General features: G+C 40.5%; 1 protein-coding gene across 1 annotated transcript; it reads right to left on the reverse strand.

Moving 5' to 3' along the window:
- Positions 1–959: 959 nt before the first annotated feature.
- On the reverse strand, positions 960–13998 carry LOC135329184 (coagulation factor IX-like). Its single transcript, XM_064516999.1, has 9 exons — positions 12173–13998; positions 11377–11496; positions 8750–8910; positions 7859–7883; positions 7615–7728; positions 6242–6376; positions 4922–5610; positions 2640–2757; positions 960–1632 (listed from the first exon to the last, which is right to left on the reverse strand). The coding sequence occupies exons 2-9, from the start codon at positions 11453–11455 to the stop codon at positions 1064–1066; spliced, it is 1890 nt and encodes a 629-aa protein (XP_064373069.1). The 5' UTR covers positions 11456–11496; positions 12173–13998; the 3' UTR covers positions 960–1063.
- Between the last annotated feature and the right edge of the window lie 2 nt (positions 13999–14000).

Consider the following 14000-nt stretch of genomic DNA (forward strand, 5'->3'; position numbering starts at 1 on the left):
TGACACATTATGTATGCTATAGGGAGTCCTCAGAATAAAGTTTTTCTTACTTTTTTTTAATTAGAAAAGTGTGGAAAAATGGACAGTTTTGTCTTTTGCTACTTCTGCAGCTGTAACTGTTTGGTAGGTCCATTTTTATAGTACATGGGCAGCCTGGGCTGAGGCAGGGTGGTGGTTGGGGCGGGTAGGGGAGGGACAGGTAGCCCCTATTCCTGCCTTCCCTCGCCAGCAGCTGGCACAGAGCTGCACCCGGAGGAGCGCTGCTGGGACTCTGTCCATTTGTCACAGCAGTCTGGATTTCTTTAAAGGGCAGAACTTCTCCTGCTCAGGGTATTTAAAGCTTTCTCTTTACATGAGTATGATTTAAACAGCAAGATTTTTAAAGATTTTTTTTTTTTAACAATTTCTGTGATTAGGCTGAGATGTGGTTTTTCTGCAAGCTCCAAAATGCAGTTTCCTTTTTTTTTTTTCTTCTTTCCCTCCCCTTACTATAATTACTTCTCTTTCAGATTTCTATCATACCATCCTTTTATGTTTCTTCAGCTGCAGCTGGGAGCATTCCCTCTTCTAGCCCTTTTATCCAGTGCAGTTTGTAATTCCAGATGCTATTCAAACATTAACTTTTAGTATCTGAAAACATTTCTATTTAGTAAACTGAATTTTGTTTCATAACTAGAGGAGGGACAACACTACTAGAAAAGCACTTGCTTTTTTGAGTAATTAATTCACATGCAAGACTGCTAGTCTGTGATGTGAATACAGGCTTGAGAAGCAGTGATTTATTTTTTCTCTCTGAAGTACCCGTTGCAGTTGGATCTGTACATCAAAGAGGAGTTAAAAGTTTGCCTCCTTTGTTATTGCAGAATAGTTCTGTATTGTACACAAGTATTTTGCTCAGTAATACTTTAATGAAAATTCAGCAATTATGGTAAACAAAGGCTCAAAAATTTCTTTAAAGGTAAGTATGGTTTTATACTATTAAGGACAGGAACTGAATAGTGTCTCAGACTGAAACCGGTTACATTACAGTTTTCCCTGTTTTTAAAAATGGTCTTAGGAATAGTTAATGTAAAATCTTTTCAGAGTCTGGTACACTTTCAACAACCTCTTTAATCCATGGAATGTAATTGGCAACACGCGTATACACACCATACTTTCCTTTTTCAGCACAGCCTTCACCCCAGCTGACAATCCCTAAGAGAAACCAAGTGTTGCGGTAAGACACTGCAAAAGGGCTGCCACTGTCCCCTTTGCAGGCGTCCGCAGTTTCAGCCTCGTAGCCGGCACAGAACATGTTATCAGTAACCAGTTTGTCTGTTGACCGCTGGCACGCGTCCATGCTTACAATGGGCAACTGGACTTTCATGAGGAAGCGCAGAGCAGCACCTCGGGGGTGAGTGGCACCCCATCCACTTACCATCCCTACTTTTCCTTCTTCAGTTAGCAGGGTTGCAAGGTTGGGGCTAGGAAGGCAAATGGGGATTGCGTACTCATTAAAAATAACGTCGCTGCTCAAGTATAACAAGGCAATGTCACTATTGTAGTTATTGGAGTCGTAGTGTGGATGCGTCCAGCTCCGTTCCACGTCAATCTTCTGTTCTTTCATTTCTCGTTGATACTTGTCAAAATCTCCTGTAGTCATGACAAATTAAGATGTTAGAGAACTGTGAATAACTTCTACAGTATTTTCAGCGGGAAGCAGGATTAGAGTGAATCAGTGCTTTGACCTTTCATTTTAAGGCACAGATCAAAATAAATCATAAGCTGTAAAAATAATTTCTCATGCTGCAGATGATATAATCCTGCATATCAAGCTGATCTGTTTTCTTTTTAAGGGAGTAATAAAAGAAAGTTGCTGAATGGATGAATAGCCATCTACAGAGATTATGGATTCCTGTTTGCAGAGATTTTAACATGAATACTGTTAATGCTTTTTAGTACGCACTGTATTTTGAACAGTTTGTCTAAGGTTGCATGGGGCTGTTTTTTCCCTCTCAGGAATATGAAATAAGCAGTAACATGCGGCCAATATTAAGGCTGAAGAATTGTTTCAGTTACTCAGTGCTGTATTGCATTTGCTACTCTCATTCTCCCCCCCCCCCCCGAGGTTTCAAGCATAAGGTTGTATTTATTTATTGCACCGTTCTTGTTTCAAGGGGTTCTAATTCCTGCCCTTGTAAGCTGTGCTGTCATACACTACAAGTGAGATGGGCTTTCTGCTCTGCAGCAATTACAGGCACTGCCTAAGCAGTAGCTCGGCAGGAATCTAATCTTAAAGTCAATGAAAAAACAAAACTGACTTCAGTGTAGACGGTCAGCCAGCTACAGCAGTCCTCCCTTGGAGAAGTTCCATTGCTCAGTCACCATGCACAATGAGTTTGTAGACAGGGGAGACCGGAAAGGTAAATCTGTGCCTTACACTTTTGTTTCTTCATGGAAAGAAAAGGGAACAGCTGGAGCCCTTTTATACTTAACTGTTGTCTAGAAATTGAAGAGTTTTATAATCTGAATCTGGTTGGATGCATCTGTTTATTTCTCAACCATGCCTTACTGTGTTAATATACAGTACAGAGTATTTTAAATAATAAATTATGTCTATGTTTATTAAAAAAACCCAACAATGTAAGAAAGGTACTCACCTACAGTAATATGGTGTGGTCTAACAAGATCAAGGCAATGAGCAGCAGTGATCACCCAGCGACTGCTGATTAAACTCCCTCCACAGAAACCAATATCTCTGCTACTTCGGATCAAAACCTGTATGAAAGAACAGGAACAAAGTGGTGTTACCACTGATCTGTTATGAACAGGTATGTATACTGTAAGTTAATCTCTGGTCAGTTGCAGGCTCTGTATCTTGAAAAATAACATGATAGTTTTAGAGATAATCACTACATTGCAACAATCAAAGAGGATGTTGCTTAAGAAGGTAATCATATGAAGTGATCATACAGCTGACAAGGGAGCAGAGTATACGATGAACGGAGCTTGACAGAGTCAAACAGGAACAGAACTAAAATGACAGACATTGGTCTAGGGAAACAAGTATGATCTGTGATTTTTTAAATGTGGTTTCCAGTTTTTCATTTTGAGGAGTGGGAGGGGAAAACCATCATTAACACAAGAAATACTTCCTATAGCATACAGGTGTTAAAACAGCTGGGCAGGTGTGCAGTAATCTGAACCAGGAAACTGAAAATAGAGCAGCAGTGTTTGTCTTTATGAACAATGACTAGAAAAGCTTTTGGAATGTTTCCAGTTGTCAAGTGAGAGTGGAAGCAAGAGTGGAGATGCAGGAAAATTGATTGTTACTCTTTTTTTTTTTTTTTTTTTTTTTTGGTAATAAACTTTGGAATGATCTACCAAAAAAATGGAGAAAAAGTTCAAAAAAAAAAAAAAAAAAAAGAAATCTCTTGCTATTACACTTAGTGCTAGAAGTTCATGAAGCAGAAGGATATGCTCCATTAATGCCTCAGCATCTCTTAATTAAACTTATCCCTGCACCTCATATAACATTTGTTAATGCCAAGGAAAAATAAGTTGGTACTCTGCAAATTAGTGAAGTTAAAATAGAAGAAGCAATTTTAAAAAGTGGGGGGAAAAAAAAAAACAACCTAAGACACCATCCTTAGCAGGTCTGAGTCTTACACTGGTGCAGTGGCTGGAGAAATAACATGTTTTACATAGGCCAGATTGACTTAATTCTGTGTAAAATAATTTGTGCAAAAAAGAGCTTTCAGTGTACTATTAACAGTTCTAATTCTATCCTGTAGTATTAGAATGAGACACTGAAAAGTAGCAAAACAAACAAATTATCTTGCAACTGCATCTGAGGTTAGGAAGAACTAAAAGGGAAAAGATTTGCAAAAGGCTTTTTTTTTTAAAAAAAAAAAGCAAGTTTTTCTACTGTAAGTAAGTTGCCTGATGTAATGTAACTTTAGAACTTCCTTGATCAAAATGTTTTGTATTTCAAGAAGAGACTGTAGAGGTGAGGAAGCATTCAGCCTCTAGTCCCCTCTACTACCCCAAAATGCAGTCTCATCTGCTTCAAGGGAAGGTTGTTGGAGCTCTTAGTGGAGGTGCACAGGGTGTCAGAAACGCATCTAATAAATAGCAGTAGTTACACTTCAGCTTGCAAGTGCACACTTGCCCAGCTAGGTTCAGCTTATTATTTTCCATCTGTGAAATACCTCATGCCCTGTGCTTTTGGAAAGGCCATGTGAAAATAAAATAGATCAAAAATAAGGTGAGATGTTTCAGCCCAGAAACAATAGTAGTACCCTAAAGAAATGAAGGGAATATAAATAATAAGCAAAAACTAATTACACATAGGGACAAAAAATACACAAGTGTGAAAATAATGGGAATACTTCAGGGAGATTCTCCTACTTGCCCCTCCCTCAGTTTTATCTTCCTACCTGTAATACGTCTGAAAAGTTCAGTATTCCAAAGGTGGTCACTCCTGCTCGCAGGAGAATTTTTCTGACAGTATTACCAGTCATTCCCAAAGGAAGCAGAAGCATAGCCTTTCACCAGACCATTCAGAAATGACAACCCCTGATTTACAAATCAGGAAAAGAGCTGATTTGTGTACTTAAGAGAGAACGTATTAAGCTTGAGCTCATAAAAGCCTGTACAGTCTAGGATATGGGGAAGAATGCTGAACAAAGGCAGCTAAGATACAGCTCATGAGGCAAGACCTACAGGAGTTTGAGAAATGTGTGTGGTACTTGCTTGAATTGCTCTGGCCTTGGGGAAAAAAGGAGGGGAGGAGAAAAAAAAAAAAAAAAAAACCCCACACCTTAGTGAAGGCTTTGTTCCACAGAGCTAATCAGTGCTAAAGTTAAAAAAAACAACCCCCCCCCCCCAACCCCCAAATTCAGGTGTAGTATTTATGGCCAGACTTGAAGGAAAGTATTACCTGCCAGGGGCAATGTCCACGGTGACAAAAGGTTCCTCCGGTTATTCTGGAATTGCCATGTTCTGAAGTAGTGATGTTTAGCTGAGTGTACTGAGGCGTGACTGAAACATTTTCCCCATCACTGCTCTGAAGACGATCGGCATGCCCGTTTTGAATTGCCCATATTTCGTTCAGGCCAGCAGTGCTCTCAGCGGTTTCGTTTTGCCCAGCAGCATTTTCCACTGTTTCGTTCTGCCTGGCAGTGGCTTCTGTTGTTGCATTCTGCCATGTAGCGTCCACCGTCTGCTCATACCGTCTACTCTTGCCTCTCCCGGTTGTGTTAGGCCTGGTGGTCCCCTCCACTGTCTCGCTGTGCTCAGGGACACCCTCCTTCTGCCCAGCAGCACCATCCCCCATCTTGGTCTGTTTAACAGCCGCCACCGTTGTCTTGTTCCAGCTGGAAGCATCTTCTGCCAACTCGTTTTGCCCAGAGTCGCCCTCCATGATCTTGCTTTGCCCAACAGCATCCTCTAATGACTTGGTCTCCATGGCGGCATCCATCTCCTTTTGGCTAACAGTGCCCTCCACGCTCTCATGCCACTCAGTAACATTGTTCTCCATGTCTTGCAGGCCTCTCGGTACCACTGTCTGCCCCAGGGGCTCTTGTTCCAAAGCACGTCTGACTTTAATGAGTCCACATGGAAATGGTGCTAGGGGGAGGAAAAGCTTTGAGCTTAGAGTGCATTATATAGTGTATTACTTAAAAACTTTTTTTTTTCTATCAGCAATGAGCTTCAGACCTTGTACTTTGGATCCCAGCAAAAGCATTGCCATTGTGATGTCCAACCACTGCCCCCAAAAGCCCCTGCTCAGGGTGCCCAGAGCTAACTCCTGGGAAACACAGCACACGAGTGTGCCTTTTCTGAACCACAGCCATCAGCTGTGGCTGGCTACGATGGGAGCAGCCTGCCAAGCAAGACAAGCTCATCAGGTCGAAGGACTCCACTCCTAGAGCTCCCGTTGTGACAGGATGCCCTAACACAAAGTTTTAAAGAAACTGGGGATGAGGTCAGGACCCTCTCCTCCTAAAATTGAGGTGTGACTCAATTACAAGTAAGTTGATCTAAGTCTGTGCTGCCACCTGCCCCATCGCGGACTATGTACTGCTGCGCCTTTGCCCAGTATCTGCTCATGGGGGCACTGGATCAGGGAAACAGCTGATGGAAAAGCATCTTAGCTTTTTTTTTTCCCCTATACATCAAGTCCAAGTTACAACAAAGAGAAGACAGTGCCTGCAAAACTGCTCTTTACCTGCAGTCACTCTTGAGCTGAACACTTTACCTGATTGCACGCATTTCTTCCCATCCTCATGCAGGGTGTAACCCTTTGCGCAGGAACACACCACATGAAAGGCTCTTGTGGTGTCTTGGCAATAGTGCCAGCACCCCCCATTCTTGTACCAGCATTCCAGCTTCTCTGCAATGGAAACACATACAGTCGCTTGGTCGCTGCTATGAACAGACACCTTAGCAGCACACGGCTTCTACAGCTGTCATTATATGAAAGAAATTATGACAGAGAGTAGGAAAAAAAAAAAACTGCAGTAATGTGGCATGGGAAGAGAGGAAATTAGCTCTTACAGTTCCAGAAAACCAAGCATGATTTGCAACAAACCAAGCACATGGCCTTACTTTATATCTTAGTCTTCCTTTTTCTAGCATTTTATATTTGCCAGCTTTGCCTTGAGTCCATAGTTGAGATCTAGGCCTTTTGCCTACAGAGCACAGGTGAGAAGAGCACACACTTCTAAATGCATCCATTTTTGGTCCTTTTGCAAGTCTTATCTCTTGCATCAGAGCAGATTTAAAATACTAAGTTTCTTTGGTGGGTGGCCAAGTCTGCCAGAAATTGTCAGAGCTGTTTCATGTATTGTTGCATTAAAAAAAAAAACAACAAAAAAACCAAGACTAATTGCTTCACTGTAAAAATGTTGGTAAAAATAAACCTAGGGAAAAAAATTACTCCTGATTCTCAGTTTCCACCTCAGTTTTGTTTTTGCTGTAATTTCATGCCTCATTTTTACTTGCAAGCTGGAGACAGTATTTCAGAGGGCCAGGGATCCAATAAGGGATATGGAGATTTTCTGTTTCATTTTTCATCATTTATGCATTGAAACACAAACATAGAATTGTTTGTTTACACTAAGCTTTGGCTAATAAGTTTGATGCATTTAATCAATATAAAATTAAAAAGAGAATAGGGCCTCAGCATGAAGGAGTTCCAGCAGAAGCTTCTGTGGCAGGAGTTACTAGATTTGTTAGCACTCTACCTTAAAGTGATAAAAAGTAATCCCCTATCCTTTCTTGGAGGGCAGAGAGGAGACGGCCAGCACGAGAGTCCAGAACCGAGTTGCTTCCACATAACAGAGGGCGATGCCGCCCTCTTTCTCAGCACAGCAGAGCTAGGAGTAGCTACAGCCACTGTCACTACATGATTCCCGTTCTAGGATGGTGGTGCCCAAGCACATCACATATAAAAACAATGTTCTAATGTATTAACCCTGAACAACAGACCAGTGACATATCAGACAGACAAAGTCAGCGTTGATAGCCTCAGTGAAAAGATCGTGCAAAGGTTTAGCTCAAGTGTACAAGGAACAATTTCCAGCTTTAATCCGTCAAGATGCAATTTAATGTGTGTGTTCCTGTACTCACCTCTTTCACAGTTATCTCCTCCAAATCTTGGGGGGCACATGCAGAAGTAATTGTACTGTCTTACTTTGCAGACTCCACCATTCTTACAGGGATTTGTATTACATGGATTTAAACCTAATAGGAAGGAAAGAGGCATACTGTAATTCCAGGAATTTAGAGAAGCCCAGCTTTAAGCTTTCACATAGCTCTTTGCACCCAGCAAGAACAGAAGAAACAGCTGAACAAATGACTTCTTCTAACCTACCTTTGTAATTGAACCAAAACTCCATCTGCAAAAAGAGATCACAAATGAAGAAAACAGTCAGTAAGCAGTCATACTGGTTACTCAACGTATTTAAAAAGAAACAGGTTTGTTAGGGTGCAGGTAAATTTAATTTAGGTTAGACCCATGAAATATATTCTTGAAGCAAATCTTCTGATCATCACCATGCAGCACATTTTGGTGTGCAGCATGGACCAGTCACAGACTGTGAACTGGAGTGTATTGGGATATAAATAAACTGAAAGATTAGATCCCCAAATGCTCAGCTGCCAGTAAGGGGTGCATGGCACCAGCTTAAAGCACCTCAACACCAAGTGCTCCACTCCGAGGAGCCATTTCTACTGCACTGCACTACCTGCTATAATGTAGACATCTTAGGGGTAACTTAGGGGTAGTACAAGAGAAATTAGACACCTCTATTTAAAATTGCAGTTCCAAACCCCTGTTCAGCTTTTCCTAAATTTGAAAGTCGTAAGACCTCTTGTTTGACTAATATTTCTGCTTAAGCAGAATTACTGCTTTTTTTCAGAACTATCATGCGAGTGATCATATAAATCCAGAATAAGACAGTATTATATTGAGATGAGAACATCCACCGGCAAGTTCATCCAGCTTATTTATTCTACTTCATGCTCACATTCTGCCAAAAACTAACTTAAGCCTCCACCTTTTCTGCATTGTGTCTTCATAGCTAATTAATAGTTGGAGTTTAGAGTAAAAACACAAATAAAAAGGGTAGAATATTTTTACTATTGTTAAATCACTTGAAGTTAGAGCATATGCTTTATCTGTCAGTGGAACTTCTGGTTGAGAGCAATTTCTTGGATCTCAGTGACTATTAACTTTCTTTTTCCTAAAAATAAAGTTTCTCACCGTTTTCTCCTGTGAATGGAAAATCTCCCTGGCCTCCTCAAAAGAACACTTTTCTTCAATGCATTCTCTCTCCAAGTTCCCTGGACAAATCTCTTCCAGAAAATAGTTGGCACGTTTATGGACTTTCAGCACCTCGTGTGCTTTATCTTTTCTCATAAACACTAGATAGACAAAATTGAACAGTTAATCATGTTGGAGGACAACAAAAAAACACAGTTACAGTAACAGTCATGTATGCTTTCAGTTGGATAAATAAGATAAAGAAGGGGGAAAAAATCTATTTAAGCCATCCAAAGGGAAATTAAATTAGTCTTTGTTCTAACAAAAGGCATTACTACTTTAAGCTATTTTAGTGGATCAAAAGACTAGTTCACTTAAAAAAAAATCAAAATTCATCAGTTTGAAATAGAGGTTTTTTTTAATGGTGCCAATGACCGGCACGGTAATTAAAGATTTATTGTATGAAATAATACTGAATATTCTTAGATTGCTTTTTCCTTTAGAAAGGGTTTAGAACTTAAGAAAGGGTTTAAAACTTAGGAAGCTACAACTATCCATAAAAATATATTACATTATTAAAGATTTCATCACTCTTACAAGAAAAATCTTCTATTGTACTTAGACAATTCCCAAAGTCTGTGCCATTATGCTCAAGCTGTGGTTGTTGATGAGCACTGTCACAGTACCGGTGGCATTGGCTGTGTCTTGGGAAGAGATCCCGGAGGACAGCGCAGCTCCCATAGTCTGGGAACTTCACACTTGCGCGCCATTTTTTCGAGGAATCCGGACGCCTTGTTCCAGTGTGTTCCATCACATGTGGAAGGAAGAACCTGGTGGTTCATTACTGAGACTTACAGACTAGTGCATGAATAGTATTTTATGCCACAAGACTCTTGAGTATTGCAGCTTCTTCCGTGGAGGTTGGTTAAATTTTTTCTGCCTTACTCTTTCCTGATTCACAATGATTACTAGTTGTCCTGGCTGAAACCAGAGATTTGGTTGGTATCTGCTGTCAGCCAGCCTTTTTTAGAGTCTCAGGAATAGAGACCCATTGCAGGTAGCTACTGCGGACACAGTAAGACAGACACCAGTTCAGAAGAAGAAGAAAAATACAGTGTCAGTTTTGTACTTGTTTCCTTCATCTCTATCTGGCTTCACTAAGGAATCTGCCCTCCTACTGCAATGTCCTAAGAGCTATGACTGTCTGTAAGTTAAGGGAGGAGTGGCCAGCAGAGGGACTATGACAATGATGTTGTATACCTCCTGGTGCTGCCATTTCTGTTGATAGCGAGTCCTTCATACGGCATCTCTAGCTGAAGCACAGTGCCCCAGGGACTCTTCAGCCAGTATGCGCTGAAGGAAAAGGAATGTGCACATTTCCGCAGTGATGGAACAAGTTTAATTCAGTTGCCCACCCACGTTTCTAGTGACATCTGAGATGCCACAGGGTACCTGGCTCGGCCCCCAGCTGTGGTTCCAGAAGGACCTGGGGGCACTGTAGCTCCTGTCCTCTCTCTCTCTCTCAGCCCTTGTGGATGTATGGTTACAACGCGCCATCTCAAACACCTCTGGACACTTACGCGTAGGGACTGAATTGAGCCCTGAGCCACTATTTCAAGAAGGAGATTTTTGCCTTTTTGTTAGATTTCCAGAAGAATGGCCCTACATCCACAGCCCTTCCACCTGAAAGAAAGCTTGTGAAAAAATACTGCTAAGAAGCATTCAAAGAGAAAGCTCATTTTGTAAATCTGTCATAACTTACTAATAATTCATACATCGGCCATTTAACAGCCCTCTGTTTTCCTACTCACAGTTTAGTGCCCTAGACACAAGTCAAAACTCTCTCACAAAGAACCCACTTTTGCAGATGGACCATAACGGCATAGAGTTCTTTGCAGCTGCAGAATGAGTATCTATATCACTGAAATTCTCAAATAATATTAAATTGCTTCACTTCTAGGCAATTAGAAACAGCTCACAATAACTCTTAGCTGAGAAAAGCTTTGGACAGATCCTACTGTCTGGTAATGGGGGAAAACACATTTCACTCACATCAGTGAAGTTGCCCATTATCAGTTCTTGAGTTCTGGGGTCATCTTTAAGGGATATACCTATTGTAAGTACCACCATATAGAGGCTATGCCTATTGTAAAGCCTTCTGGTTTGCAGATGTCACTTCTGCTATCTTTACTCTTCCTCCCTCTGCAAGGAGGGCCAGATTATCCCTTACATTCTTGCACTCTGTTCTAAAGTGCTTTGAAGTCATTTACAAAACTTGTATAGTAGTAGTAAAATCAACATAAGGTCCCTAGAAAACATGCCCGAAGTGCCTAATTTTAGTTTCCCAAATTTGAAAACATGGCCTTGCAAAAGTAATTTGAATTTTGGTTCCAATGTCACAAAGAGAAGAGTCGTCAAGAGGATAGATAGTGGTCTAAGTAGGAAGTTAAGAATGGTGATTTCTTTCCCAAATATAAATGAATACTCATTTTTCTCTTGTGCGTTTCAGGAAGTGCTGCTTGAACTCTCAGGAGTTTGTGTTCAGAAAAAGAATGTGGTTTCAGTTTGAACGCCAAGACGCTCACTAAAAGACACTTAAGTTAAAAATGTAATCCAGAAGTACCTACCTGCATGTGAAAATGGACAGCTGCTGTCGATGGAGCACATTAGTAGGAGAAACATCACAAGCGAGGAACCTCTCTCCATTTTTGTGAGTGTTCAGAAGCCTCTGGCCTCCTGCTGCTCACCTTCAGGGGGAAAAGGAGAGTGAAACTGGTATATTGTCACAAAGGCAACAAGGGTCAAGTAGAGAGCAAAAAAGAGACAGAAGTAGAAGCAAGAGGACAAAAGACAGGAGAAAGAACAAATTGTACTGGATTCATTTTGATCTGATTTCCTTTCTTTCTCCAATACCACTGATGATGCAGACTACAACAGGAATCCCAATAGTTCACAAGGCAATGTGTACAGATTGACACAGCTCAAGACAGTGGCACAGGGTCTGATCCAAAGCCCACAGGAATAATAGCAAAGCTCTGATTAATAGGACAGGCATGGGTCAGGCCCAAACTGAGCAGAAGCCAGCTCCCCTGACAGCCTTGTTTAAACTGTGAAGGATCCCAGGCTGAGGTCGGAGCCGCACACTTCAGCCAGTTGTTTCTAATGATAGTGGCTGTTGTGTAATTACTGACCATCTTATTAAATAAGACCATATGCTAGAATTTTAATTAGGAAACTATCCATCACATACCTGGCAGTAAATATTATGAGAGGGAAGTTTGTACTTCTTCATATAATTTTCACAGGTTAGATAATTTTGCCAGGGTTTGACAGTAGTTCTCTCTCTGCTATTTGTGTCATCTTCCAAAAACACAGGACCCAGAATACATTCAATTTTACAGAAACCCATGCAATTATACTCACTTTTTTCTTTTCTTTTTTTTTTAAGGGAAGACAGAAGAAAGATTTGGATGTACACCAGGAACAGCCATGAGGTCAAGAGATTGATCATTAACTGGTCACAAATATTGACAGAGGAGAAACAACCTTCTGGATTCTGTGAAACACACCTGGAATCCAAAATCGAAATAAAAAGCTGTGCATGTGCTTCTACACACATACACACGCATATTTTTCAAAAGCTGTCTTTAAAAACATCCTCCAACAATAAAAGTCACTTCCTTGCAACAACTTTCTTCAGGAAAATTTGGTACTTTTGAGAGAGGATTTTTGGAGCTCCATCTTCTTTCAGTAGGTAAGATCAACTGATGTGGAAAATACCCAAGCTGCTCTGTGTACACTTCTGTTGAAATATGCAAAGTTGTGAGTGTGTAGGAGGATTCATAGCAGGAGGGCAAATACTGCCCTGCAGTAGTCATAGCTATTCACGGACATTACCATTTCTGCCTCTAGTTAGACATGTTTCGCTGGCTTTGAATACAATACCATTTTTCCTTCGAATTCAATGTCTAGCAACTTCAGTCTTCTCAGAAGCTTATATTCCTGGTTCAGGCCTTGGCTAGAAGGCTGCTGCTCAAAGAAGCATAATTCTTTAACACTGATTCATTTTTAAATTTAGTACCAAAGAAAAAGGCCAGGGGGAGAGACAGGGAGCGAGAGAGACAGAGGGCTGAACGTACTCTTCAGTTCCAGCTCACCTCCAACGTGAAGCCCTTGGCCTGTGACCGCTGCTACTTTTACGTATGAACCAACTTCAGCACTTGCTTAACAAGCATGTAAGCAGCTTGTAAGTCGACAAGCCTAAGTCCACAAATTTAAGTCATATTAAGCCTCTTTGCTTGACAGCATATTAAATTTCTTACAAATTCTGATACTAATTTGTTGTAACTGAGCTTTTTTCTTTTTTTCTTTTTTTAATCTCACATCACAATTGCTGAGGTTTGTCACTGATCCAAAATGGGGTCCAAATCCTGACTGAGATGTTAGGAACATACATCACTACACCAGAGCTGATTTCACCTTTTCTCTACAAGATTAATTAGTTTTAGCAGGTTAAAGTGCTAAGGTTAAAAACGAGCCAAAATTCTGATTGTATTAAACTTCATTTTGACTATTACTACTTCCTGTGGCCTTATTGGTCCTATATAACTTTATTTTATTTACTGATACACTCAAATATATATATAGATAAACATGCAAACACATTAAAAAAAACCTACCAGTAAATAGGCTAATATTGCCTGCAACTGATTGCATTCACTAGTGTAAGCATTCTGATCTAACAATTTGTTTATCTTACTAATTAGAAAAGATTTACAGATATTAAGATAAAAAGAGCACAAAAGCTTGCAATTAAACTTTTTTTTTTTTTTTTTTTTTTTTTTGAGTAACAGCACAACTCCTATTGACTTTTAAGGAGGTCTGTGCGGGGAGAAAAATCAGGCACCAAGTTTGCGAGGAACTGAAAATATGGAGAAGTTCTACTGACCTGTTGAATTAACCTAATCCGCAAGCACTGGAGTAAAACGTGAATGCGTGGAGGCAATGATGGTGCTGTTAAAATTTCAGTGTTGAAAGAAAAGCTATGCACATGCAGAGCAAACCAAATTAGTTATTGCGGATAACATGATAGAGTAAAGCTGAAGTGACAGAACTGTATTACTAAGCTGATTTTTGAAACGCTTTCCTAAATCGGTCTCTCTCTCTCTCATTCTGTCCTCTCCTGCCCCTCCTCCCTCACCTCTCAAACCAGTTCAGTCATTTTACACTTCAAAGGCATATTCTTTGGACC

The sequence above is a fragment of the Dromaius novaehollandiae genome, chromosome 9 (genome assembly GCF_036370855.1).
Source record: "Dromaius novaehollandiae isolate bDroNov1 chromosome 9, bDroNov1.hap1, whole genome shotgun sequence".
Lineage (NCBI taxonomy): Eukaryota > Metazoa > Chordata > Aves > Casuariiformes > Dromaiidae > Dromaius > Dromaius novaehollandiae.